This window comes from Scyliorhinus canicula, chromosome 1, assembly GCF_902713615.1.
Source record: "Scyliorhinus canicula chromosome 1, sScyCan1.1, whole genome shotgun sequence".
Lineage (NCBI taxonomy): Eukaryota > Metazoa > Chordata > Chondrichthyes > Carcharhiniformes > Scyliorhinidae > Scyliorhinus > Scyliorhinus canicula.
Genome location: NC_052146.1, coordinates 143260263 through 143287738, shown reverse-complemented (window position 1 = coordinate 143287738; position 27476 = coordinate 143260263). Strand labels below are relative to the sequence as shown.

Sequence of the window (27476 nt, the reverse complement as noted above, 5' to 3'; positions counted from 1 at the left end):
ACGCTCTGTGTCCTACCTCCTCTGTCTCCCTCATCATCCAAGTCACCGGTTTCACGATTTTTAGAAGAAGTGAACCTCACCATCGGAATTCGGCCCATCGGGAATTCGACCAGTAGGAGTCGCAGAATCACGGAGGCCCTGGAGACTACTGGGTCAGGCCTGCTAATGATACGCCAATGCCGTTTACTGTACGTGCATTCCAGAATGCATAGGAGTCATTGTCGAGGCAATGGAGAATTGCGATTTGGCATCTAATCGGCGCCCGCTGCGATTTCGGTGTTGCAATTGATTTTCCGCCTAATCACGTTTACCGATTTCAGCCAATGGAGAATCCTGCCCTTTATTAGTGAACACAAAAGGTAATAAGAATTGTACAGCAGCCTCATGGCTGTAGCTAACTCCCAAAAAGTTTCTTTGCCTAAGAGGGCTCCACCTTCTGGGGCCATTCCACACTCGAACCAAAGAGAAAATGCTGGAAAATCTCAGCAGGTCTGGCAGCATCTGTAGGGAGAGAAAAGAGCTAACGTTTCAAGTCTAAATGACCCTTTGTCCACACGAGAATCCTGATTGGCACACATGGTGCTGACCCTTACTCTGCTGTGTTGCCCCTAAGGGGCTAATCACTACAAACACTGTTTGCAAATAGTAAAAGACAAACAGAGGACACAATTTATTAATCTGAGGCCGTAATGTGTTAGAGTTAGATCCACACTTTTCTCGGTCGTGTGATTTATAGCTGCAGAAGTCATCTTTGATTCTCAATCATGTCTCCTGAGCTGAGGATCCCCATTCTCTGCCAGCTATGAGAAACCACAACAAAATCAGCTCAGAGAGTCTCATTCCACTGACTTGGTCCAAGTCCATAACGAAACACTAATCATAACTCGGAACTAATTGGTATTTAATTGCCAGTCTTGCTGAGAGAAGCGCAAGATAGCTGCTGGGGGAACGGAAAATCATTCATTCTGCTGGCGCAAGGATATGCTTCAGAAATATTGTTCATGTCTGGGCAGTGAAAGAGAATCTGTTCATGCTGTCCCTTATTTAGCAAATTTGATGCAAATAGCAGGAACTAGAAATGGAAAACCGTTCCCTTTTCCAGTATGATTATGTTCTGCTTTTATGATTCAATGTATTTGTGTGGTAAAAGTTTTGCATCGGCAAATATCTTTGAAAACATCATATCCAGGCTCACTCAAATGCTCCAGAAACCAAACCCAAAACATGTAACAGTGGCGCTACTGGCTCTGAGCCTATCCACAATTTTCCTTCAAGTGCTTTGAGCAATCATTTCTCTATCAGCGACCTTTCTCTTAAAAAATATTCCTCCGAGTCAGTCACTTCCAGGCACTTTCTTGATTTGCACTTCCTTTAACTGATAGTGGGCTAGATTTTCCACCGCATCGGAACCGCCGCTATTGGCGGGGTGGGCGCCAATCCCGCTCCAGTCCCCCTCTGGCTCGGGATCGAGGTTCGTGCCCAGTGTCAGCAACTCCCTTCAAGAGTTACCCTCTTGAGCCATGTTTGTGAAGACCTGCACCAATTCTCACCCACATAATACTTGGCCCAGAGGACTGGAGAATTATGGGGACTCGGAGAAAATGGGGCCCGGCCCATTAATAGGACGCAAATGGGTCTGAACCAATTTGTATGATAAAAAATGATAAATTGGTGCAGGTCTTAACAAACATAGGCCTGACGCAGGGGCCCAACGGGTAACTCTTTAAGGGAGTTACCTCCAGAGTTCATCGCAGGGCCACCCACCCCCTCCCCCGACAATAAAAGATCTGCCCACCCAGCACCCTACTGGAGACCCCCCCCAGAAGTGAGACCCCTGGCTGGAAGCCCCATAGTAGAGGGGTCCCCATCCTGGAAGCCCCGAGAGACCCGTGTCTGGAAGCTAGAGAGCTGTCCAAACAGAGGTAGTGAAATAAATCACTGCTTTAAAACTCACCTGCACAGTACAGCTGCTGGCAGTGGCACCGGAAGCAGCACTCACTAATTCCTGGAAAGAGGAAACCACTCAGCTGGGTTTAAATCCCCTCAGATCATTGATCTGCAAACCTTACATTCTTCTCTCTGGGTAATTGCTTTCCTAGGCTGTGATTGACAGCTCCCACACACACCCAACTGTCTGCATTGTTTTATTCATCTCCCTTCACGCTTGAGTTACATTGAGGTACCCAGCTTCGACACTAACTGCAATGTTTATAAACATCAAACTATGATGGAAATCTCCGAAACCACTTCAAAGAGAGTTCAGTACTTTCCGTTAGTTTCACAGCTGTCATGGACTGTGGGAGCAGTAACTGCTGCCAGGAAAGCCCCAAGGCCCAACGATGCATTGCGGCCCTGGATACTGGTGAGTGTAGCAGGATGCAGGGGTGTTGGAAGCAATGACAGTAGAGTGACGTTCAACAGCTCACTGCATCCCGAAACCAGGTCTGTCAATCAAGCATTAAAGGCCTGACAATGAGGAACCCTCCCCTCCTCCAGGAGGGCAGGAAAACTCATTAAATTCCAGTGGGTTCAGGGATAATTGCTCTGGAGTGGTTCGTTAATAAGCCTAATTAATATATTGCAACCAATGGCCAGATTTTCTACGGCCATTCCTGCCCAAGTTAGAGTAGTTTATCCAATGCCAGGATCTAACAGGAATACCTGTGTCTGATTCTCCAAGAACCCCCCCACCAAACAACCACCCTGTCCACTCCAGATGGTAATATTAAATTCATCCAATGTATGGCTGTTTATCGGAATATTTTCAATGAACGTCCATTGTTTTCCTCTGATGTGGTTATTAGGAAACCCCTTTTCCCAACTGCTTTATCTGGATCCAATTCCTTTGGAGCATTAGTGGCAGTTTTCCAAAATGAACTAATCTAAAATCCCATCGAGGCCACAAAGTTAAACACCTTGTTCATTTCATTTCATTTTTTTCATTTCAAGAGTTCGATGGATTCAAAAATGTTTCCCCTACATTCGCCGCAAAATTTGGCATTTAGGCAGACACAGGAAACATCTCTCAGTCAACCAACTCAAAAGTTTTTTTTCAACTGACTCTTAGTTTAACAGAAAAATTCTTATTTTCTTTCAAATGAATTCATTATTAAAGCTGGCAGTGTAACACCGTCAACTAATAGGCCCCATTCCTCCTGAGTCGTAAATATCTGCTTCCCCAAAAAGCAAAACAACCCCTCGTATAAATGAAATAATAATAAATATGTTCTCTGTCTTTGATGCTTGTTCTGTGGATTGTATCATATTTTGAAACCACCATATCTTTTTAAGCTCCTTTCGTGTCTCTGCATAGCTTTTTGAGGTGAGCCTCAAAATCAATCACCGTGCTGACCTGACAATCATCTCTAAATCTCTTTCTCAATCTACAAGTTCAGATGATGGATTTGAACAAAATGTTCGAAATACAGACTAAGTAATGCATTATACTGTCACAGCATTAGCTCCTTGGGCAGAGGCCCAATCTTCCTTTCAATGTATCCTATCAGAAGCCCAAGTAAGAATTTAGGTCAAGGAGGTATTAGATGCTATTGAGGTTTATAAGCACTATAAGATTCAGCACTCAGCAGCACTAATCCATTAGGAAGAAACCACCTCCGAAAAACAATTTCCACATGTTTCAACATCAATTGTTTTGATTATTTTCAAGAAACTGTGCATTTATCTAATTTTGAAACATTCTGTATTTTCCTGTCATGCAACACTTTTATTTGGGTGTAATAAGCTATTGGAAGGTTTTAGACTTTGATGTTGCACATTTGCTAAAAAGTAATATGCTTGTTGAGCTTGAAAACATAGTTATGCAGTGAAATGTACAATCAAACTGGTGTTCAATTCAAAATTAAAGGGTGTGATCTAACAGAAATGTTTCCAAATGTGGTAGCAAGCAGGAATCACTTTGTGTTTCACAACGGCCGGCCCAACAAGGCCGTCACCAATATCTAACGTTAATTAGGGCACTTAATGATGCTCCACGGGCTTCACGCCGTAAATGACTGACCTGCCGGCTGATTCTCCAGGACTGCGCCCGGCAGCTCCCCATTAACATGGGGGAGCAGCATTTAAACCAATTGCGCAGAGCAAAGTCCAGACAGTACGCAGCAATGCCGCCACACAGACTAGCTCCACGGTTTGGGGATGTCGATCTGTGGATGCAGTGAATTCCAGACGGGTTACCCTATTCCCAGAGAGGCTCAGATGGTCAGCTACAGGGCAGCCAGTGCAGCCTCGGAGACCGTGGCAGTGGCCGTCAGCTCGGGGAGTGTCACCAGGAAGACCGTCACCCAGTGCAGCAAGAAGCTCAATGACCTCCACTGGGCTGCGCTAGTAAATTGGCATCAGGCCCCTGGTACCCTGCTACCCCCATTGACCTCCCCCCTCCCCCGTGATGACCCTGCACCTGGCAAGGACCCCCCCACCCCAGCACAACATTGCAACGTGCCGCAGCACACCCTGGAATCCATCATCAAACCCCACCCATGCCCAGCAGTGGTGCCCCCGTGTCACCCCGCCTTACGATGGCCTGTGCTGCAGAGGCGAGCATCCACCAGCCCATCCAGATGACCTGCTACTCGTGAGTATTGATGAATCAATACTCCATGTTGAGCACCACTTAGAGGATGCATTGAGGGTGGCAAGGGCGCAGAACAATCTCTGGTTATGGAACTTCAATGTCCATCACCAAGGGTAGCTCATTAGTACCACCACAGACTGAGCTGGCCGGATCCTAAAGGACTTAGCTGCTACACTGGGACTACAGCAGGTCACAAGTGAACCATACTTGACCTTCTCCTCACCAACCTGCCTGCTGCAGATGCATCTGTCCGTGACAGTATAGATGGAAGTGACCACTGCACAGTCCTTGTGGAAACAAAGTCCCATCTTCACATTGAAGATGCTCTCCTCATGTTATGTGGCACTACCAACGTGCTAATTGGAATAGACATCGAACAGAGCTAGCATCTCAAGACTGGGCATCTATGAGATGCTGTGTGCCATCTACAGCAGCAGAATTGTATTCAACCACTATCTGCAACCTCGAGACCTGGCATATCCCCCACTCTACCATAACCACCAAGCCAGGCGATCAACCATGGTTCAGAGAAGAGTGCAGGAGAGCAGGCCAGGAGCTGCATCAGGCACACCAAAAAATAAGGTGTCAACCTGGTGAAGCTAAAATACATGTGTGCCAAACAGCATAAGCAGCAACTAATAGACAGCTAAACAATTCCACAACAAACACATCAGATCTAAACTCTGCAGTCCTGCCACATTCAGCCGTGAATGGTGATGGACGATTAACCAACTTACCAGAGGTGGGGGCTCCACAAATATCCCCATCCTCAATTGTGGAGGAGCCCAGCACATAAGTGCAAAAGACAAGGCTGAGGCATTCACAACAATCTTCAGCCAGAAGTGCTGAGTTGATGATCAATCTCGGTCTCCTCCAACAGTCCACAGCATCACAGCTGTCAGTCTGCAGCCAATACAATTCACTCCATGTGATATAAAGAAATGGTTGAAGGCACTGGACATTGCAAAGGATATTCCACCAATAGTATTGAGGTTTTGTGCTCCAGAACTTGCCGCATCCCTAGCCAAGCTGTTCCAGTACAGCCACAACACTGGCATCGACCTGGCAATGTGGAAAATTGCCCAGGTGTGTCCTGTACACAAGAAACAGGACAAATCCAACCCAGCCAATTACCACCCTATTCTCCATCATCAGCAAACTGATGGAAGAAATCATCAACAGTGCAATCAGGTGTCACTTACTCAGCAATAACCTGCTCACAGACGCTCAGTTTGGGTTCCAACAGGGTAACTCAACTCCTGACTTCATTAAAGCCTTAGTTTAAACATGGACAGAAGAGCTGAATTCCCGAAGTGAGGCAAGATGAGATTGATTGCCCTTGACATCAAGGCAGCATTTAACAGAGTATGACATCAAAGAGCCCCAGCTGAACTGGTGTCAATGGGAATCAAGGAGAATACTCTCCGCTGGTTGGAGTCATACCTGACATGAAGGAAGATGGTTGTGGTGGTTGGAAATCAATCATCTCAGCTCCAGGGCATCACTGCAGACGTTCCTCGGGGTAGTGCCCTAGGCCAACCCCCTTCAGCTGCTTCATCAATGACCTGCCTTGCATCATAAAGTCAGAAGTGGGGATGTTCACTGATGATTGCACAATGTCAGCACTATTCATGACTCCTCAGATAATGAAGCAGTCTATGTACAAATGGAGCAAGACCTGGACAATATCCAGGCTTGGGCTGACAGGTGGGAAGTTACATTCGCTCCACACAAATGCCAGGCAATGACCATCTCATACAAGAGAGGATCTAAGCATTGCTCCTTGACATTCAATGGTTTAACCATCACTGAATCCCCCACATCAACATCCTGGGGGGTTACAATTGATCAGAAACTGAACTGGACTAGCCATATTAATACTGTGGCTGCCAGGGCAGGTCAAAGGCTAGGAATCCTGCGGCGAGTAACTCACCTCCTGAACCCTCCAAAGCCGATCCACCACCTACAAGGCTCAAGTCAGAGAGTAATGGAATACTCGCAACTTGCCTTCATGAGTGCAGCTCCAACAACACTCAAGAAGTTCGACACCATCCAGGACAAAGCAGCACGCTTGATTGCTCCTCCTTCCACAAACATTCAAAGCCTCCACCACCAACAAACAGTGGCAACTGTGTATACCACCTACAAGATGCACTGCAGTAACTCACCAAGGTTCCTTAGACAGCCCCTTCCAAACCCACGAACACTACCTTCTGGAAGGACAAGAGCAGCGGATACCTGGGAACCCCACCACCTGGAGATTCCCCTCCAAGTCACTCATCACCCTGACTTGGAAATATATCGCTGTTCCTTCACTGTCACTTTGGCAACATCGTAGAACTCCCTCCCTAACAGCACAGTGGGTGCACTTACACCTCAAGGACTGCAGCGGTTCAAGAAGGCAACTCACCACCACCTTCTGAAAGGCAATAATAGCTGGCCTCACTGGCAATGCCCTTTCCCGTAAATGAATTTTAAAAAAGTTGTTTATGCCAGAATGCTGTTTCCCTCTGACTGACCACATGTCCATTCTCAATCAGGATTGCTAATCTGATGGTGCCGCCCCATCCGGGGTGGCCCCCTCCTCTGCTGTCCAAGAGAACAGCTAGGAGAAAGCTCCATGGATGCCATCATTAATGTGTCACGACTGTCATCACCACCCTCCACCAGCGCAGCAACACACACCTCGGTGGGAAAATGTAGAGAACATGCTTCTGGGGCACTACCTGGTGAACACCACACAGTTGCAGATGCACATCAGGTGGAGGCAGAACCTTACAGGGAGGCAGCGGGCGGAGGTCCGCTGGATCCTGGAACCCAGCTGAGTGCCAGTCACATGCGGAGCCTCTTGACCAGGCTATCCCAGAGCTGATGCAGTTGATAGGATGCAGCCGTGAGATTCAGAGGGGGATGTCAGCAACACGCCAGTGGATCCATAGCCGATTGGAGCCATCCCAAAGACTACAGGCGCAGTAGATGATGCTGGCAATCTGTAGCACTGAGGCCAACACTGCGAGGGTGGCAACCCCAGTGGCAAACCTGGAGCACAAAGCTAGCACCATGAATGGTGGAGTTCAAAGTGTAGCTCAGTCAGTTGCTAAACGCCTCGACAACATGGATGTCATGGGTCTAGCTCTGACACAGGTCGATCTTTCCGAGACACTGCAGGACATATCCCAGTCTCAGGAGGTACTCCAGTGCATGTCCCGGTCGCTGAAGACAGGTGTCCTAGATGCAGGTGGACATCAACGAGATACTACAGAACATGGCCACTCACGGAGGGACATCACAGAGGGCATTGATACCATTGTGTAGACAATGGGGAGTCGCCAGGGCTGGCAGAGCCGGATGACACAGGGGCATCCAGAGCTCAACTCAGCTGTAGATCTGTCCCAATGTGACCCCCCCCCCCCCCCCCCCCCCCCCCAGGATCCTATGGGCACCGATTGGGAGGAGGAAGAGCTGGAGGCTGTCCCAGCGCCTCCCACCGGAGTGACAACAGCAGTCACCAGCTATCCTGAGCCCAACCTCCTGACAGCGGTGCATCTCGGGGTCAGGGTGCAGACAGGGTGCACAGCAAGGCTTTTGTCACTGCCAAGTCGAACAGGGCCCTCCAACCTCTGGTCTCCAGAGGATGCCCTTCAGGGGCATTGAAGATCACGGGATGCGGTAAGCAGCAGGCTGCCCCCACTTTGAATGTACAACCTGGGGACATATCTTGAAGTAGCAGTAGAGCACGGAGAGCTAAGCAGAGAGTAGATCACTGAGAATGTACTGCGGGAGTCGGGGGGGGGGGGGGGGCATCATTGGTAGCTACGGACAGTTGGGGTCACGAATGCACAACATTAAAGCATATTACACCCGATACATGTGAAGTCTCTGTCACATTATTCCGCCCTGTGGGTCGGCCTGCACCCTCCTCCCCCAGTAGGTTTTGCACTCTCCTGGCTCCAGCACCCCGGGTTCTCAGCTACTAGGCCTGGGCACCCCCGCAAGGCACACCATATCAGGAAATGGAGTAGATTGAGGAGCATCCAGAGCTTAGCACGGTTATCAACACCATCCTGCCTTGTGTGTTGACCTGCTGACAGTGCTGACAGTCCCAACACTCTGGAGTGATGTAACACTGGGAGGCTGGAACAGGGCCAAGTGGAGGGGGTAGGGTGGAAGGGTAGTATGAGGTGGATCAGTTTTGTTGAGGGGGGGAGGGGGTTAGATGATGGATGAAGCCCCGAACTATGACAAGTGGGCGAGGATGAGGACCTACCTGCTCCTCCGGGCATGCTGCATGCCTCCGCTGCTGTCCTCTGTACTCCGGCTGATCCCGTGGGTGCTCCCCTGGCTCGTCTTCCAGTCCCTCCTGTTCCTGCTCATCCTCCACGGTGGCCACATGTTCCTCCTCCTCCACCACGTCACCCTGCTGCTCTGCCAGGTTGTGGAGGGCGAAGCAGACCACCACAAAGTGAGCAAAGCTCCAGGGAGTGTACTGCAGTGGAGCAATAGAGCGGTCGAGGCATCGGAATAGCATTTTAATCCATCTGATGCACCGCTCAATGACTTCCTGTGTGACCACTTGGGCCTCTGTATATGGGGTCTCCGCATCAGTCTCCAGCCTCTGTATATTAGCCAGGTCCTAAGCGGGTGCTCATCAGGTGGCACAGTAGCACAATGGTTATCACTGTTGCTTCACAGCGCAGGGGCGCTGGGTTCAATTCCCACTTGGGCCACTGTCTGTGCGGAGTCTGCGAGTTCTCCCGGTGTCTGCGTGGTTTCCTCTGGGTGCTCTGGTTTCCTCCAACAAGTCCCAAAAAACGTGCAATTACATGAATTGGACATTCTAAATTCTCCCTCAGTATTCCCGTCCAGGTGCTGGAATGTGGCGACTCGGGGATTTTCACAGTAACTTCATTGCAGTGTTAATTAAGCCTACTTGTGACAGATTATTATTATTATATCCCCCACGAGCCAACCGGTCACTCTGGTCCGCGCTCGAACCGTGAAATGAACCTGAGGCATTCATTTCACCAAAGGTTCGGGGTTGCAGTGATATTGACGACCACGGGGAGCAGGTATCCCCCTCCTCCACATGATGCCAAGTCCGCAAGGACATGGCACAGGTGCCGCATCATCTGCTTGTTGAAGCAAAGCCTCCTGCGGCACATGCTGTCCATCGTCTGTTCGAAGGTCCAGAGGCGCCTCTACATCTTGGGCAGTCGGCGGCCTCCCCCTCTGGGTCCCTCCGTGGCCTGATGGGCGGCCGGGTCCTCCGGGTGTGGGGCGGGGTCCGGCACATGGACTGCCACCTTGAGTATCTGTTGATGCTGCTGCCAGCTTCTCTGGGGTTGAAGATATCATCTGTAAAGTAATATGGGCGACACGGTAGCACAGTGGTTAACAATTTTGGTTTACAGAGCCAGGGACCCGGGTTCGATTCCCGGCTTGGGTCACTGTCTGTGCGGAGTCTGCACGTTCTCCCCGTGTCTGTGTGGGTTTCCTCCGTGTGCTCCGTTTTTTTCCCCACAGTCCAAAGATGTGCTGGAGTCCAATTAGGTGAATTGGACATTCTGAATTCTCCCTCAGTGTACCCAAACAGGTGTCGGAATGTGGCGACGAGGGGATTTTCATAGTAACTTTCTTGCAGTGTTAATGTAAACCAATATGTGACAATAATAAAGATTATTATTGATATTTGTAAGGAATTGGAGGGGATGTGAGATTGACAATCAGTTATGGCTACCACCCCAGTACCCTCGGATTCCTCAAGCATTCCGCACCTTCACATCCCCTGCCATCCCCCAGCATGCCATCTAAAAAAAAAGATCAAACTCCTTGCTTTCAATGTTGAATACTTTGCTGCAGTTGTTCTCCCTCTGAATGATCAAAGCCACTGGTGTACTGTTAGTGATGGTCTTCCAGCAGGAACGTTCATTCAAAGAACAAAGAACAACCAAAAGTACAGCACAGGAACAGGCTCTTCGGCACTCCAAGGCTGTGCTGACCATGCTGCCTGTCTGAACTAAAATATTCTACATTTCCTGGCTCCATATCCCTCTATTCGCATCCTATTCATGTATTTGTCAAGATGCCCCTTAAATGTCACTATCGTCCCTGCTTCCACCACCTCCTCCAGCAGTGAGTTCCAGGCACCCCACTACCCTCTGTGTAAAAAACTTGCCATGTCCATCTCCTCTAAACCTTGCCCCTCGCACCTTAAACCTATGCCCCCTAGTAATTGACTCCTCTACCCTGGGAAAAAGCCTCTGACTATCCACTCTGTCTATGCCCCTCATAATTTTGTAGACCTCTTATCAGGTTCCCCTCAACTTCCGTTGTTCCGGTGAGAACAAACCACGTTTATTCAACTGCTCCTCATAGCTAATGCCCTCCATACCAGGCAACATCCTGTAAATCTCTTCCTGGTAAACCCTCTCTAAATCCTCCACATCCTTCTGGTAGTGTGGCGACCAGAATTGAACACTATACTCCAAGTGTGGCCTAACTAAGGTTCTATACAGCTGCAACATGACTTGCCAATTCTTATACTCAATGTCCCAGCCAATGAAGGCAAGCATGCCGTATGCCTTCTTGACTACCTTCTCCACCTGTGTTGCCCCTTTTAGTGACCTGTGGATCTGTATACTTAGATCTCTCTGACTGTCAATACTCGAGGGTTCTACCATTCACTGTATATTCCCTACCTGCATTAGACTTTCCAAAATGCATTACCTCACATTTGTCCGCATTTAAACTCCATCTGCCATCTCTCCGCCCAAGTCTCCAAACGATCTAAATCCTGCTGTATCCTCTGACAGTCCTCATCACTATCCACAATTCCACCAACCTTTGTTTCGTCTGCAAACTTACTAATCAGACCAGTTACATTTTCCTCCAAATCATTTCTTTATACTACGAACAGCAAAGGTCCCAGCACTGATCCCTGCGGAACACCAGTAGTCACAGCCCTCCAATCAGAAAAGTACCCTTCCATTGCTACTTTCTGCCTTCTATGACCTAGCAAGTTCTGTATCTATCTTGCCAGCTCACCCCTGATCCCGTGTGACTCAGTACTCCCAGGCAGTAAGATTTCCTCTGGCATTCACTTCAACTTTTATTAAACCAGGCCTTCACTCAAAAAAACAGCCTCAGGCCTATTTCTTTCTTCAGGCACTTTGTCTCTGTCTCACCTCAACCCAGTTTCCAGCCTCTGTTTCACCAAAATTACTGCCAGGTTTACTGAAGAAAGATCAGAGTACCAACACAGGGATTTTCAGAAGGTTTTTTTTTAACATCTTTATCAGACCATAGAATATACAGTGCAGAAGTAGGCCATTCAGCCCATTGAGTCTGCACCGACGCACTTAAGCCCTCACTTCCACCCTATCCCCGTAACCCAATAACCCCTCCTAACCTTTTTTTGGTCACTAAGGGCAATTTAGCATGGCCAATCCACCTAACCTGCACATCTTTGGACTGTGGGAGGAAACCGGAGCACCCGGAGGAAACCCACGCAGACACGGGGAGAATGTGCAGACTCCGCACAGACAGTGACCCAGCAGGGAATCGAACCTGGGACCCTGGCGCTGTGAAGCCACAGTGCTATCCACTTGTGCTACCGAGTTGCCGAATTGTTTATTGTCACAACAATAATAATGATTTTTATTGTCACAAGTAGGCTTGCATTAACACTGCAATGAAGTGACTCTAGTCAACACATTCCGGCGCCTGTTTGGGTACAGAGGGAGAATTCAGAATGTCCAAATTACCGAACAGCATGGGCGCGATACTCCGACCGCGGAACAGAGTGTCCGCGCCGTCATGAATGCCGTCGCGTTTCATGACGGCGTGAAACGGGAGCAGGCACCAGCGATTCTGGCCCCCATAAGGGGCCAGCACGGCGCTGGTGCGGTTCACACCACTCCAGCCTCACTTCCTGGCATGCACTGGTGGCGGCGCCAACCTGCGCATGCGCAGTGGCATCCCGCCAACCCGCGCATGCGCAGTGGCGCCGCACCAACCCGCGCATGTGCAGTTGGGCCGCACCAACCCGTGAATGCGGGGGGACTTCTTCAACGAGCCAGCCCCGACGCAACATGGCGTGGGAGGGGTCAGGGGTCAGCCGTGTAATAAACTAGGGCCAGGGCTGGAGAGGCCGGCCCGCCAATCAGTGGACCGCGATCGCGGGCCAGACCCCATCGGAGGTCCCCCCGGTGAAGGAGCGCCTCTCCCCCATCCCTACAAACCATACGGCATGGCATGGGAGAATCCCGCTCCATGTCTTTCAGGACTTGTGGGAACATACTCCCAAGATTTTTATTTCTCTTTCAATGCCCCCCATTTTCTAGCCCAAATCATTTATTATCAAGGTTAATAAATTGGTATCTGCCATTTATCTGGTGGGCAAGAATCCCAGAGGAAACCCATACAGACACAAGGAGAATGTGCAGACCCCACACAGACAGTGGCCCAAGCCGGGAGGCGGACCTGGGTCCCTGACGCTGTGAAGCAACAGTGCTAACCACTGTGCTACCGTGCCGCCCATATGGACCACTATCCATTTTACCATGAGACACGTAATACTTTTGGCTCCTTCTCTGGCTATAAATTAAATCTAAAGAATGACTGTTTCCTTGTGAACCCCCTGGAACCTTAGCCCGTTTAGGGATGTTATCCTTTCGCCTCATACAAATTTTCTTTACTTGGGGGGCGGGTCAGGGTAGACCACAACTGGGCCTCAATCCACAAATGTGATTATTCCAGCCTGATCGACAGTTTTAGAGCGGACCTACTGCGATGGAACAACCTTCCATTAACTTTGGCTGACAGGTTTCAAACAATAAAAATGAACATACACCGAAGATTTTTATTACTCTTTCAAATGCCCCGTATTTTCTTGGCCAAAACTGAGTTCCCCACCGCTATCGAACTACACTATGAAATGAAAATGAAAATCGCTTATTGTCACGAGTAGGCTTCAATGAAGTTACTGTGAAAAGCCCCTAGTCACCACATTCCGGTGCCTGTCCGGGGACGCTGGTACGGGAATCGAACCGTGCTGCTGGCCTGCTTGGTCTGCTTTAAAAGCCAGCGATTTTAGCCGAGTGAGCTAAACCAACCACTATGGTCACTTGTTTGGACCCTGGGGAGTTTCTCACCAGTTTAGCCCACACTTGGAATTTCTTTCAGCACTGGGGAGCTGAAAGATCGAGCCCCATTTTGAAAGGGTGCCCCTAAGTGAGATTGTTCCCCCAACCATGGGAAATGTCTGTCGCCAACCCTCCCAACACACATGGGTACTGCCCCACAACACCACCCCAAGGTAGGACACCCTGTTATGGGGTCCCTGGGGTCTCCCCTTCTGCAGGCCCCTCCACACACCCTTACAGTCTCCTCAATCGTCAGACAGGAATGTTCCCTTCCAGTCGGGGAGCACTTCAACAGTCAAGGGCATTCAGCCTCTGATCTCCGGGTAAGCATTCTCCAAGGCGTTCTTCAGGACGCGCGACAACGCAAAATCGCCGAGCAGAAAATTATAGCCAAGTTCCGCACACATGAGTGCAGCCTCAACCGGGACCTGGGATTCATGTCGGATTACATTCATCCCCCACCATCTGGCCTGGGCTTGCGAATTCCTATCAACTGTCCTGGCTTGAGACAATTCACATCTCTTTAACCTGGGGTTACACCTATCTCTGGATCTGTAAATGCTCGCAAAGCATTGTCTTGCATCTTTGACTTTGTCTATATGTATATGTTTCTTGAACATATCTCTCCATTCACCTGAGGAAGGAGCAGTGCTCTTAAAGCTCGTGTTTGAAACAAACCTGTTGGACTTTAACCTGGTGTTGTAAGACTTCTTGCTGTTAATTCCTACCATGACTTGCTCCTGTTTTTGTCTTGTCTTTGCTCCCCCCCACAAACATAAGATACAGTTTTCTTTGAGTTTGTCAGCACTGGCTTCACACCAAAATGAGGGGAAGCGTTGACCTCCCTAAAGGTCTCCCATCACATCGCTGCTGTTATGAGACTAGCATAAGCTAATCTTTCTTTCTCTCTGTGGAAATATCACTATGGGTGAGATTTTAACCGACTCAACCCAATCAATTTGCAGAGTTAATTGGGCCTAATAGTCTCTTGGTAGAGAGGAAGTCTGTTTTCTGCCTGTCGTCTGACTGGATTCAGTCACTTCAGCAACCCAGTTTAATCATAGTTTCTTTCTCAGTAACCACTGCCACCTTTATCATGCTTGTTGGTTTGTATTGTCAACATTTATAACTCCAGCCAGTCCACTTGCACTTTCAGGCAGGTACATCATTCACCTTTTCCCTCCAGTGTGATTCAGTTTAAAAATAACCCAGCAGAGAAGCTTTAGCCCAATTGAGTCATAGAATTTACAATGCAGAAGGAGGCTATTCGGCCCATCAACTCTGCACTGGCCCTTAGAAAGAGCACCCTACTTAAGGCCACACCTCCACCATAAGCCCGTAACCAGTAAACCCACCTAACTTCTTTTTGGACACTAAGGGCAATTTAGCATGGGCAATCCACCTAACCTACACATCCTTGGACTGTGGGAGGAAACCGGAGCACCCAGAGGAATCCTATTCAGACACGGGAAGAACGTACATACTCCGCACAGTAATCCAAGCCGGTAATTGAAACTGGGACAACTGTGCTACCATGCTACCTCGGGGCAGCAGGGTAGCATGGTGGTTAGCATAAATGCTTCACAGCTCCAGGGTCCCAGGTTCGATTCCCGGCTGGGTCACTGTCTGTGTGGAGTCTGCACGTCCTCCCCCTGTGTGCGTGGGTTTCCTCCGGGTGCTCCGGTTTCCTCCCACAGTCCAAAGATGTGCGGGTTAGGTGGATTGGCCATGCAAAATTGCCCGTAGTGTCATAGAACATAGAACATAGAACAGTACAGCACAGAACAGGCCCTTCAGCCCTCGATGTTGTGCCGAGCAATGATCACCCTACTTAAACCCACGTAACCCGTATACCCGTAACCAAAGTAAGGTTAAGGGGGATGTTGTTGGGTTACGGGTATAGGGTGGATACATGGGTTTGAGTAGGGTGATCATGGCTCGGCACAACATTGAGGGCCGAAGGGCCTGTTCTGTGCTGTACTGTTCTATGTTCTATGTTCTATGTCACCCTCGAAAGTCCAAGTGATAAATTATTTAACTAAAATACAGATACAAAGATTAAAATGCAGATAAAGGAAAAAAGACAATTGAAAATTAGATTTTAAATCATTTTCTATTATTGCAGGCCCATTGCTGGAGTTCCTTCTTTCTGAAGTGAATGGGTTGAAACTTGAGGTTCGGTTTAGCAGCTGTGATGACTTTCACAGTCGACTAGTCAGCACTTGAATTTTTCAGGAAAACCCAGCAGGTCAAATGTGTATTGCGAGTGAGAGAAGGTTTCTTGTTCCTCGTTAGAGCTGCAGTTACGGCATGTGCAGATTACCTGGACTTTTTGGGAAAATAACAGTTGATTTCTGAACACATTCCTCTTTGACGGCCAGTGGCAGAGAGAAAACCCCCTCAGATTATGTCTCTCAAGAGTTCTTCCAGGGGTTCTGCACACATGGCTTTCACGGCCTGTCTTTATCAGCATCAAGAAAAAAAGTCTGCTGTGTTAATTTTGATGAATCATTATTCCACCAGTCAGTAATTATGTTGAGATCCTTTGAAATCTCTTCCAGTCTCTTGTTCTCTCAAAAGGCAAAAGGTTTTCACCGCTTTTATCGAGGATACAATGGACATCCTGCTGGAGTCTTTTGCATTTTAATGACTCTTTAGAGCGAACTCTAGTGTGTGAGCCTGACAAGGTTTGAACATAAGTTTAAAAGGTGTCATGCTTTGACAGGGTCATCCAGACTCGAAACGTTAGTTCTCTTGTCTCTCCACAGATGCTGTCAGATCTTTTTAATAATAATCTCTATTGTCACAAGAAGGCTTACATTAACACTGCAATGAAGTTACTGTGAAAATCCCTTAGCCGCCACATTCCGGCTCCTGTTAAGTGCAGAGGGAGAATTCAGAATGTCCAAATTACCTAACAGCACGTCTTTCAGGACTTGTGGGAGGAAACCAGAGCACCCGGAGGAAACCCACGCAGACACAGAGAGACCTGCAGACTCCGCACAGACAGTGACCCAAGCCGGGAATCGAACCTGGGACCCTGGAGGTGTGAAGCAACAGTGCTAACTACTGTGCTACCGCACTGCCTGCTGCGATTGTCCAGTATTTTCTGTTTTTGTTTTTGATTCCAGCATCTGCTTTTATCTTAAAGGTGTCATGTTCTCTGTCCATATTTTCATTTTAAAAAAGGCTTTTTAAACTTATTGCAAAGATTTGAAGATAGAAATGTACAATTAAACAATTTCCGTAAAATTTCTCATTTTACAATTGCACGTTTGTGATAACAGCCAGGGTTTTCTGCCTCCCCACAGCAGGTTTTCCAGTCCTGCAGAAAGCAATGCGTTCTCCCCGGCCCACCAGCCAATGGCGGGCTGCCTCCGCCACCGGAAAACCTGTCGTGGAGGGGTGGGGGTCGGGAGCGGAAACGAAAAATCCCAAACAATATGTGCATTGTGTGTGTACAGAGAGATTCCTCAGTAATCCACAAACTAATGATCTTCTATTTTGCGGCCTTTTGTGGGAAATGGAATTTGCGAGTTAGTGAAGTATGGCAGGTTTGTTTTCTGTGTGCAGCAAAATATCATAGTAGTTATTTCCATTCTTGGTGTATTTTCACTTTGTGAACACAAAAGGTCAAATGCATAGGAAGGAATGTGTAAAGATTTGTTTGGCTTCTGACACCCAGAAACTAGTGCTTAGATAACAGTCACAGTATGATAGCTCAATAGATTTTAATGTTTGCTCGTGGTTGCTAAGCAACATTGTTCCAGGCACATTAAAGTCTAATTGCCACTGTAAAAAAGTAAATTAATTACTGAGGAAAAAGTGCTGTTATATGAAAATTTTAGATTTACTAATTATCCATGATTCTTGTTCGCTTTTAAATTGTACCTGCTTTAGTAAAAGCTAATTTCACGAATTTCTTTTTATAAATTTAGAGTACCCAATTCATTTTTCCAATTGAGGGGCAATTTAGCGTGGCCAATTCACCTAGCCTGCACATCTTTTGGGTTGTGGGGGCAAAACCCACGCAACACGGGGAGAATGTGCAAACTCCACAAGGACAGCGACCCAGAGCCGGGATTGAACTTGGGACCTCGGCACCATGAGGCTGCAGTGCTACCACTGCGCTGCCGTGGTGCCCTCAAATTCCATGCCTTATCTGTTTTAAATGATGGGATATGATGCAGTTCAGTAAAAAGAGCAGTTTTTTATTAATAACGGCTGCAGGTGACGGACATCCACAACCGTCTTCCTTTGCACTGAGTATCACGAACCAGTGGAGGGCATTTTTCCCCTGATTCTCAATTGCTGGTATTCTCTGTTCCTGTTTTCAGCAGGCGGGAAAACCGTGGGGACAGAGAATCCAACGGGAGCCACCCAACTCATAGAATCCCTACAGAAAGGAGGTCATTCTGCCCATCCAGTCTGCACCAACCATTCAAAAGACTCTATCCATGCCCACTCACCCAGCCAGCCCTAACCCCATAACCCCATAAATTAACTCGCACATCCCTGCACATAAGGAGCAATACTATCATGGATAATCCACCTAACCCGTACATCTGGCAGAAAACCAGAGCACCTGGAGGAAACCCACATAGATACAGGACATGGGGAGAATGTACAAACTCCACATAGACAGTGACCTATGGCTGGAATTGAACCCGGGTCCTGGCGCTGTATGGCAGGTGTGCTAATCACTGTGCCACCATGTCGCCTGCTCAGTGACTCAAATTCCACTACATTATTATGGGCAGCACGGTAGCATGGGCAGCACGGTAGCATGGTGGTTAGCATAAATGCTTCACAGCTCCAGGGTCCCAGGTTCGATTCCCAGCTGGGTCACTGTCTGTGCGGAGTCTGCACGTCCTCCCCGTGTGTGCGTGGGTTTCCTCCGGGTGCTCCGGTTTCCTCCCACAGTCCAAAGATGTGCAGGTTAGGTGGATTGGCCATGCTAAATTGCCGGTAGTGTCCTAAAAAGTAAGGTTAAGGGGGGGGTTGTTGGGTTACGGGTATAGGGTGGATACGTGGGTTTGAGTAGGGTGATCATTGCTCGGCACAACATCGAGGGCCGAAGGGCCTGTTCTGTGCTGTACTGTTCTATGTTCTATGTTCTATTATTATTGTTCTTTACTGTTCAGGTAACTGTGAATGTCTCTGAAACAGAGAAACTGTTTAAGGGAAACTTAGTTTTCCAGAACCATGTTTGTCAGGTAATTATGTTCAACTTCACAACCTAGTTAGCCATGCTTTTTAATATTTAAATATGATCGAAAAATTTTATGTGTAGATTTTCTTCTTCATGATTTGCGGATAATCTGGCGATACTTCTATAATCTTTATAGAGCCAAGAGAACGAAACACTGAATGGGTCCAGTAAAGGACAGAGAATCTACTGCCAGAATATCATCCAGGCAGTAAAGACGCTGCAGAATGTTACAGCACAAATGGGAGCCATTTGACTCATTGCATTTGTGCGCATCCACTGAAAGAGCTATCCACTTCCTTGTAAATTTATAGAATCCGATAGAACTCAGGAATTAAATTCTGGCATTTTTAATACTGGGGCAAATAGGAAAGAAACAAACTGTAAAATAAGGAAGTCTTCTTCAAACATAGTGGCACATACGGACTGAATTGAAGGAATATATTACAGAAATGTCCTGGAGTTAATATTGAAATCCTGATTCACTGGCTGTGATGTCCCGTGTTATTTACTCAAGTACTCCAGGTTGCTTTTGCAAAAAAAAATCTAATCTCCTCACTGCAATATCCTGCCGCAAACAGAATTTTGATTTAATATTTATAGTGGCATGTGAATTTCTGATAAAACCAATAAATATTAAGTGACATTTTGTTGGGATTCTTACTTGCTGTTATGGTGTATTTGATGACTTGGATCTTCAGAGGCAGACCATCTTATAGATACTTAAGCAAAGTGAATGTCAGAGTTATTTCTCACACAGATAACGTGGGCTTGTCTATGCATGATTTTTTTGAAGGAACCCAAATTCTGGACCAAACCACATCACATCTGACTAATCTTCAAAATATCACATTGTAATTGCCACCTAGTCAATATAATCTGAGTGCTGCATTTAGGCTCAATCAGGAAGGGCAGTGATGGGGGGAGGCTTCAAAAAAAAGAGAACGTTGAACAAAATGAGACTCATTTTTTAAAATTAGGATCTTTTAAAAACTATCTTCCTCATAACTTTGCTGAGCTGCAGACTTTGCTATTCTCCATTTTGTTGCACATAAATAAGGGTTTTAATAAGAAAATAAATCTCACAAGATTTAATTTAGTCATGAACTAATTAAATTGACTGTATTGAAGGTTTTGTGGTCAAAGGACACTGGTTTAATTCTGGGATGAATGAAACTGCAAATGAAGCAACTTTAATTAATATTCTGGGATACAGCAATCTGCCAACATTTTGGCAAGAGGCCAGAGGAAGACAGCCTCCCTTTGGAACAAGATGCGAGATGAAGCATAGCTTGCTGCTGAAATCAATACCAGGGCTAAAACCCTGGATCAGTGCACACCTTTGAGAGTATTGCTGGCTTACAGGTGGCAGATTTTAATATTTGCTGTCTGAGAAACAAAAATATTTTGCAGCATTCGGCCTATAATGCATCTGTGCCAGTCAAGGACAATCCACTTAGTTAATGCCTTCTTTTTTAACAAACAATTTTATTGAGGTATTTTTCGGCATTGTAAACAGTTACAGCCAACAACAAAAAGAAAGCAAAAAAGGCAAAAATGTGCAAACAACAACGTAGAATCAATACTTCAATTGAACCATACTGCACAGGCCCGCTCCTCTCCCATTGACACTACCCATCTATTTATCCATCCTACTCTACTCTCCCCCCCCCCCACCCCTGCTGACGCTCACTCTCCTGCGAAGAAGTCGATGAATGGTTGCCACCTTCGGGCGAACCCCTGTACAGATCCCCTCAAGGCGAACCTAATTTTTTCCATACCCAAAAAACTAGACATGTCCGAAAGCCATAGCTCAGTCTTCGGGGGTTTTGAGTCCCTCCATGCCAGCAGTATTCGGCGCCGAGCTATCAGGGAAGCAAAGGCCAAAACATCGGCCTCTTTCTCCCCCTGGCCTCCCGGGTCCTCCGAAACCCCAAAAATTGCCACCCCTGGACCCATCACCACCCTTGTTTTTAGCACCCGGGACATGATCCCCGCAAATCCCTCCCAGTACCCCCTCAGCATCGGACATGCCCAAAACATGTGAACATGGTTTGCCGGTCCTCCCCCGCATCTAGTGCACTTATCCTCTACCCCAAAGAATTTGCTCATCCGAGCTACCGTCATGTGGGCCCGGTGAACGCCCTTAAATTGAATCAGGCTGAGCCTGGCACATGTTGCGGTTGAGTTTACCCTACTCAGGGGCAAAATTCTCAGACCCCCCCGCAGGGTCAGAGAATCGCCCGGGACCGGCGAAAATCCCGCTGTGGCCAGAATTCTCCGCCACCTGGGAATTGGCAGGGGCGGGAATCACGCCCCGCCGATCAGCGTGCACCCCGCAGCGATTCCCCGGCCCGCGATGGGCCGAAGTCCCGCCGCTGAGAGGCCTCTCCCGCCGCCGTGGTTTCAACCACCTCTGGTGGCAGCCGGATTGGCGGCGCAAGAGGGCCCCCCTGGGGGATGCCCCCACGGTGGCCAGGCCCGCGATCGGGGCCCAACGATCGGCGAGCGAGGCCAGTGCCGTGGGGGCCCTCTTTTTCTTCCGTCGCCGCCACGGCCTCCACCATGGCGGAGGCGGAAGAGAACCCCCCTACCGCGCATGCACCGGTGGTGACGTCAGCGGCAGCTGACGCACCGGTGCATGCGCGAACCGGCGAAGGCCTTTCGGCAAGCCCCGATGCCGTCCGGCGGCCGTCAAAGACCGTTGGTGCCGGTTTTGGCACCAGTCGGCGGAGCGGGAGCCACTCTGGCGTGGGCCTAGCCGCTCAATGTGAGGGCTTGGCCCCTAAAAGTGCAGAGAATACTGCACCTTTGAAAGGAAATGAAATGAAATGAAATGAAATGAAATGAAAATCGCTTATTGTCACGAGTAAGCTTCAATGAAGTTACTGTGAAAAGCCCCTAGTCGCCACATTCCGGCGCCTGTCCGGGGAGGCTGGTACGGGAATTGAACCGTGCTGCTGGCCTGCTTGGTCTGCTTTAAAAGCCAGCGATTTACCTCAGAGAGGCCCGACGCCGGAGTGGTTGGCGCCACTCCGCTACGCTGGGACCCCCTGCCCCGCCGGCTTCCGCCCACAGCCCGTCCTCCATCTCCCCCCCAAGCTCCTCCTCCCATTTGAGTTTCAGTTCCTCCATCTGGGACTCTTCCCCCTTCATGTTAGTTAATGCCTTTTAATTGTTTCTTTTCTTATCCATATTGTTACGACACCTTGGGCAAGTGCACGGTCAATTCCAGCCTCATTCATCCCGTAGTCACAACACAACATAGGTGAATTAACCAATAATTCTTATAAAAATACCCAAAGTCTTTAGCGCTTTCTGCCCAATAATTACAGTCACCAGGTTTGTAAATCTAAACACAATTACTGTTTACTTAATACAAGAACAATAATGAAATACACAGCAGATGCAGTTGGTCAACTATTAATTAATCGAACTCCCACTTTAACTAGCCTCCCACGATCTACGCGTGCACACACAAGACAGATGAACACAGATGTATGGAAAGGGGTAAAGAAAATAAGTGAAAGAGAAGAGTCTTTACTGCAGCTGATGGTTCCTAGCATGCTGTCTTCGCAGTATGCTCGTAAATGAGAGCGTGTTAGAGAGACATACAGACGAGGCAGCTTTTTTGGGAAGAATTCAGAGATTATAGACTTTTCCTGCACAGCCTGTAATGGTTCTCATGTAGATAAATTTGCTTTCTCCCAGTTCAGAAGTCTTCCTGGAGAAAAATGAAAAATGTGAATAGGCAGACCTTTCTTGGGGCTGCCAGGAGTCAGGCAGCATGGTAGCATTGTGGATAGCGCAATTGCTTCATAGCTCCAGGGTCCCAGGTTCGATTCCGGCTTGGGTCACTGTCTGTGCGGAGTCTGCACATCCTCCCCGTGTGTGCGTGCGTTTTCTCCGGGTGCTCCGGTTTCCTCCCACAGTCCAAAGATGTGCGGGTTAGGTGGATTGGCCATGATAAATTGCCCTTAGTGCCCAAAATTGCCCTTAGTGTTGGGTGGGGTTACTGGGTTATGGGGATAGGGTGGAGGTGTTGACCTTGGGTAGGGTGCTCTTTCCAAGAGCCGGTGCAGACTCGATGGGCCGAATGGCCTCCTTCTGCACTGTAAATTCTATGAAACTGAAACCAAACCAAAAACCTTGCAACCTTCGAAAATATTCCAGTGGGACAGAATCCAATCTTGGTACCAGACAGAGCACAGCCTTTTAGGCTAATTCATTGGCCACCAGCTAAATCAATCAAACTGAGCCCCAGCCAATCTCAGTCATTGGGGCCCGCCACCCACGACTCCAGTTTACACCAGCACAGGCTTCTGCTTGAATTAAAGGCATAGGGCGCCTTAAAGACACATGTCAATTAAGATAGATCAAAAATGTAGCGGCAAAATAAAGGGAAATAAAGTAAAAATAAGGGAATAAACAGAACCCTTACAATACCACCTACTCATCTTAATTCATTAATCAATAAAAGTGCAATTGTATACACACGTAGATTTTCCTTGAGATCAACTGCAAGTTATTTCTCGATGAACATGTTTAATGGCATTACAATATTTTTCTCACTGTTTTCAAATGTCAGTGACATGGAGCTCACAGACTGAATAATTTTCCTGCATTTTCCCCTGGTGTTGTACAGGAGCAACTCATCTGGTTGTCTGCTCCTCTCCAGGTCCAGGAGTGCTGGAAGTCCCTCTAATTGTAAAAAAAAATTATTGGGTTTGGGTGTCACTGGCAAGACCAGTATTTCTTGCCCAACACTAATTGTCCTTGAGATATTTGCGTGAGCCAAATGAACTGCAGCAGTCTAGTGTGGTGTGGATACACCCACACTGCTGTTAGAGAGGACATTCCAAGATTTTGACTCAGTGATAGTGAAGGAACAAGTCAAGATGTTGTGTGCGTTGAAGGGAAACTTCGCAGATGGTGGTGTTCCATTGGCAGCCCTTGTCCTGCAGAGTGATGATGTTTGGATTTGGAAGCTGCTGTTCAAGGATCCATGGGGAGTTACTGCAGAGAAATGGTAGACCCCCTGTTCCCTGTGTGGGTCAGTGGTGAAGGGAGGGAGTGTTTAAGGTGATGGATGGGTTGTCAATCAACTGTTTTGTCCCTGATGGGTATTGAGCTTCTGCAGTGTTGTTGGAGTTCACTCGCCTGAAGGAGTGCAGAGAATTCCATCACATACCTGACTTATGTCTTTTTGCTGATGGATAGGCTTTGGGGAGTCAAGAGTCGAATTACTCACCACACAATTCCCAGCATCTGACTTGCTCTTGTAGCCACAGTAATTAATTGGCTGGTCCAGCGAAGCATCTTGTTGATGGTAAGCCCCAGAACGTTGATAATGGGGATTTCAGTGTGGCTTAGGAGTAGTTAGCAACAAGACAGGTCATTGTGCATGACCTGTCCTGTGTTGCAAGCAATCCTTAACTCCCACAGGACCCAGCATGATCCGAACTACCCACACTCCAATTCGCCCAACTTGATATCTAGCAATATCCAAAATTCAGCACAGCCTGGAGTCCGGACGTTGCAGCATTTGAGATATTATACCTATATCTCATTCCATTATATTTACTGTTAAAACCATTTCTGTTACAAGTAACCTAAGTACATCATTTGAAATTACTCTGAGGTCTGGGTGGCATGGTGGCACAGTGGTTAGCACCGCTGTCTCACAGCATCAGGACCCAGGTTCGGTTCTGACCTTTGGTTACTGTTTGTGTGGTGTTTGCACTTTCTCCCTGTGTATATGTGGGTTTCCTCCGGGTGCTCTGGTTTCCTCCCACAGTCCAATGATGTGCAGGTTAGGTGGATTGGTCATGCTAAATTGCCCACTGGTATTCAAACATGTTTAATCGACCTGCTAGCCACTGGTCGGCATCTCTTGGTGGAAAGACATTTTACTCCAGGGGGTCTTGGTCCAAGAGAAAGCCCACCATTGACAATGTCTGGACGACTTTAATATGTAAGCCATTCCTAAGAGGGGGAGAGGGAACGGTGGTGCGGCTGCAACTCGCTGTCCAGCCAGTGGGGGAGACCCCAGTCAACCCCTTTTGTTTCTGGTCTTGGGGAATGCTGCACTAAATATGTAGAGATGCTTCCCCTGGTGAGAGCATCGTAGCTGCTCCATACATTTAATGAGACTGTGGCCTTTTGGCTCAGATCAAGTGTAGTATCTGCTCTGAGTTTTGGCTCAGATCTGGTATGTCTCCCTTGTGGGGACCATTAATTGAATTGAATTTGAATTTGAATTGTTTTTTGGAGCAGGCAAGGAGCTGGATTCAGGGTTCCCCTCTGTCCACACTCTGAGCTCTGGCTTTATAGCTCAGAAAAAGTAACAAAACTGAATATGTTCTGGTTATTTTTCACAACTGCTGCCAGTAGCCTCATCAATGTGTTAAACTTACTTCCTGATAGGTCATAAAGCTCACTTTTGATGCATTTGAATTGGAAAGAGGCTATGACACACTAACGGTTGGAGACGGAGGGCAGCCTGGAGAACAGAAAACAGTGCTTCATGTGTAAGTCACGATCATACTCATCCACAAATTATGTCAAATGCAAAATGTGTTTAATTATTGCAAAGTTCTCTTCACCTAATTCAATGTACAGAATTGGAAGACAGAAAATGTCCAATAATTATACTTGTTTACAAGACAAATTACTTTTTTAATATAGACAAAAGGATAATAGGCAAAGTATTGATAAATGGTTTCACATAGCTTCTTCTTTGATGTCATTTTCAGTTATTTAAAGTCAATGTGCTCGCAAGTGTTGGTTTTGACACAATTTATTGTTTACTTCTTTGCTATAAACCAATGATTAGTATTGATGCTGATAATGTCTCAAAATTGGCAACCTTGGCCACCGAGTCCATGCTGGATTTCGGGTCAGGAGTATTAGATGGGGTCAGATCGTTCAGAGCACAGGTGTGCAATGAGTCTGGCACACCAATGCAGCACCTACCCAAACAATCCAATAAGTTATTTTACTCATTTTAATTAGAATTAAAGTGCATGCATGGCCCCATGTAAACAGGTCTGGTTTTTCAGACATCTCTGGTTTTTGGACAGCTGGTTTTGAGGCATTAGTCCTGCCTCTCCAGATTTCTGGTTCAGCACGCTGTCGGGATTCTCGGTTTCGTCGGCTGGTCAATGGGTTTTCCCATTGTGGGACAACCACATGCCGTCGGGAAACCCCGGGATGCTGGCAAAATGGAAGATCCCGACAGCGGAGAATTAAACACATATCTTTTGTTATGATCCCAGCTGGTGTGTTTTAACTGGAAAGAAATATTCCAGAATGGAACCCTGTCTCCAAAGACCTGGTGCTGGACTCTCCAATAATGGGCTATGTCCTCACGCCTGTGAAAAAATGCACGCGAATCACTCTGGACTTACCTGGAGAAAGTCTAGGGTGATTCTCCGATTTGCAGGGTGCTAGCAGGGCCCCAGAGTGCTCCTTGTAGCTCTCGCTGCCGATACGGGCTGCTGCACTTCCAGTCGGGGGTCCGCGCATACGCCTGTGATGGTCACCCCGCGCGACATGGCCGACCCACACCGTGGACCGGTGCCAAGAAGATAGGCCCCCCCAGATCGCCAGCGCCCGCGGATCGGTGGCCCCCGATCGATATCCTGGCTGACCTGGATGCCCCCCCTGGTGAATGATCCTCCTGCCCACCCCACCAGGGCGGCCGCGGACTGAGTCCTCAGCCGCCACGCCGAGTGCCCGCCGGGTTGAACCATGAGAGAACCAATGGCCCCCGACCGACACCGCATCGACCGCATACGCCCGATTGGTTGTGATTCTCCGGGGACCGGAGAATCGCGGGAGTGGCGTCGGACCCAATCTCGGGTTTGGCGCCAATTCTCTGCCCCCGCGCCGAGCGCGATTTCGATACGGAGAATCCCTCCCTGTAACTTTTACTTATCATCACAGGATTACTAATTAGTTTTTAACAACATTAAAAAAAATTATTAAGCACTAAAAGTTTGATATGATCCAATACTCCTCTACTCTCCCCTGGCTTCACCAATGTACACATATGTTAAGGTTAATATGAGTTACAATGTATAGAAAAATAACCGTTATTGTCACAAGTAGGCTTACATTACACTGAAATAAATTTACTGTGAAAATCCCCTCGTCGCCACATTCCGGCGCCTGTTCAGGTACACCAGAGGGAGAATTCAGAATGTCCAAATTACCTGACGCACGTCTTTCAGGACTTGTGGGAGGAAACCCACATGGACACAGAGAGAACGTATAGACTGCGCACAGTGACCCAAGCAGGAATCAAATTTAGGACCCTGGCGCTGTGAAGCAACGGTCACAGTAACACTCAGACTGGCTGTGGTAAGACACACTTCGATCTGAACCAGAGTGACTTTCCGTGGATTTCTCCTCAATATCCCCCGCAGCCGATTGTCACATGAGAGTTAACAAACTCCACTCCCAAAAAAGACATGCTGCAAAATAGTCTTTCACAACAACTGCATTCCATCAGCAGTTTGAATTATGCATT

At 47.8% G+C, this 27476-nt stretch overlaps 1 protein-coding gene across 1 annotated transcript in view; it reads left to right on the top strand.

The window, feature by feature from the left end:
* Window positions 1–27476, top strand: part of csmd2 (CUB and Sushi multiple domains 2) — a 2254685-nt gene that overhangs the window by 1575533 nt on the left and 651676 nt on the right. The window contains exon 11 of the mRNA XM_038801178.1: window positions 25370–25473. Within this exon, the coding sequence (XP_038657106.1) occupies window positions 25370–25473 (104 nt within the window). The remainder of the gene's footprint in view (window positions 1–25369; window positions 25474–27476) is intronic.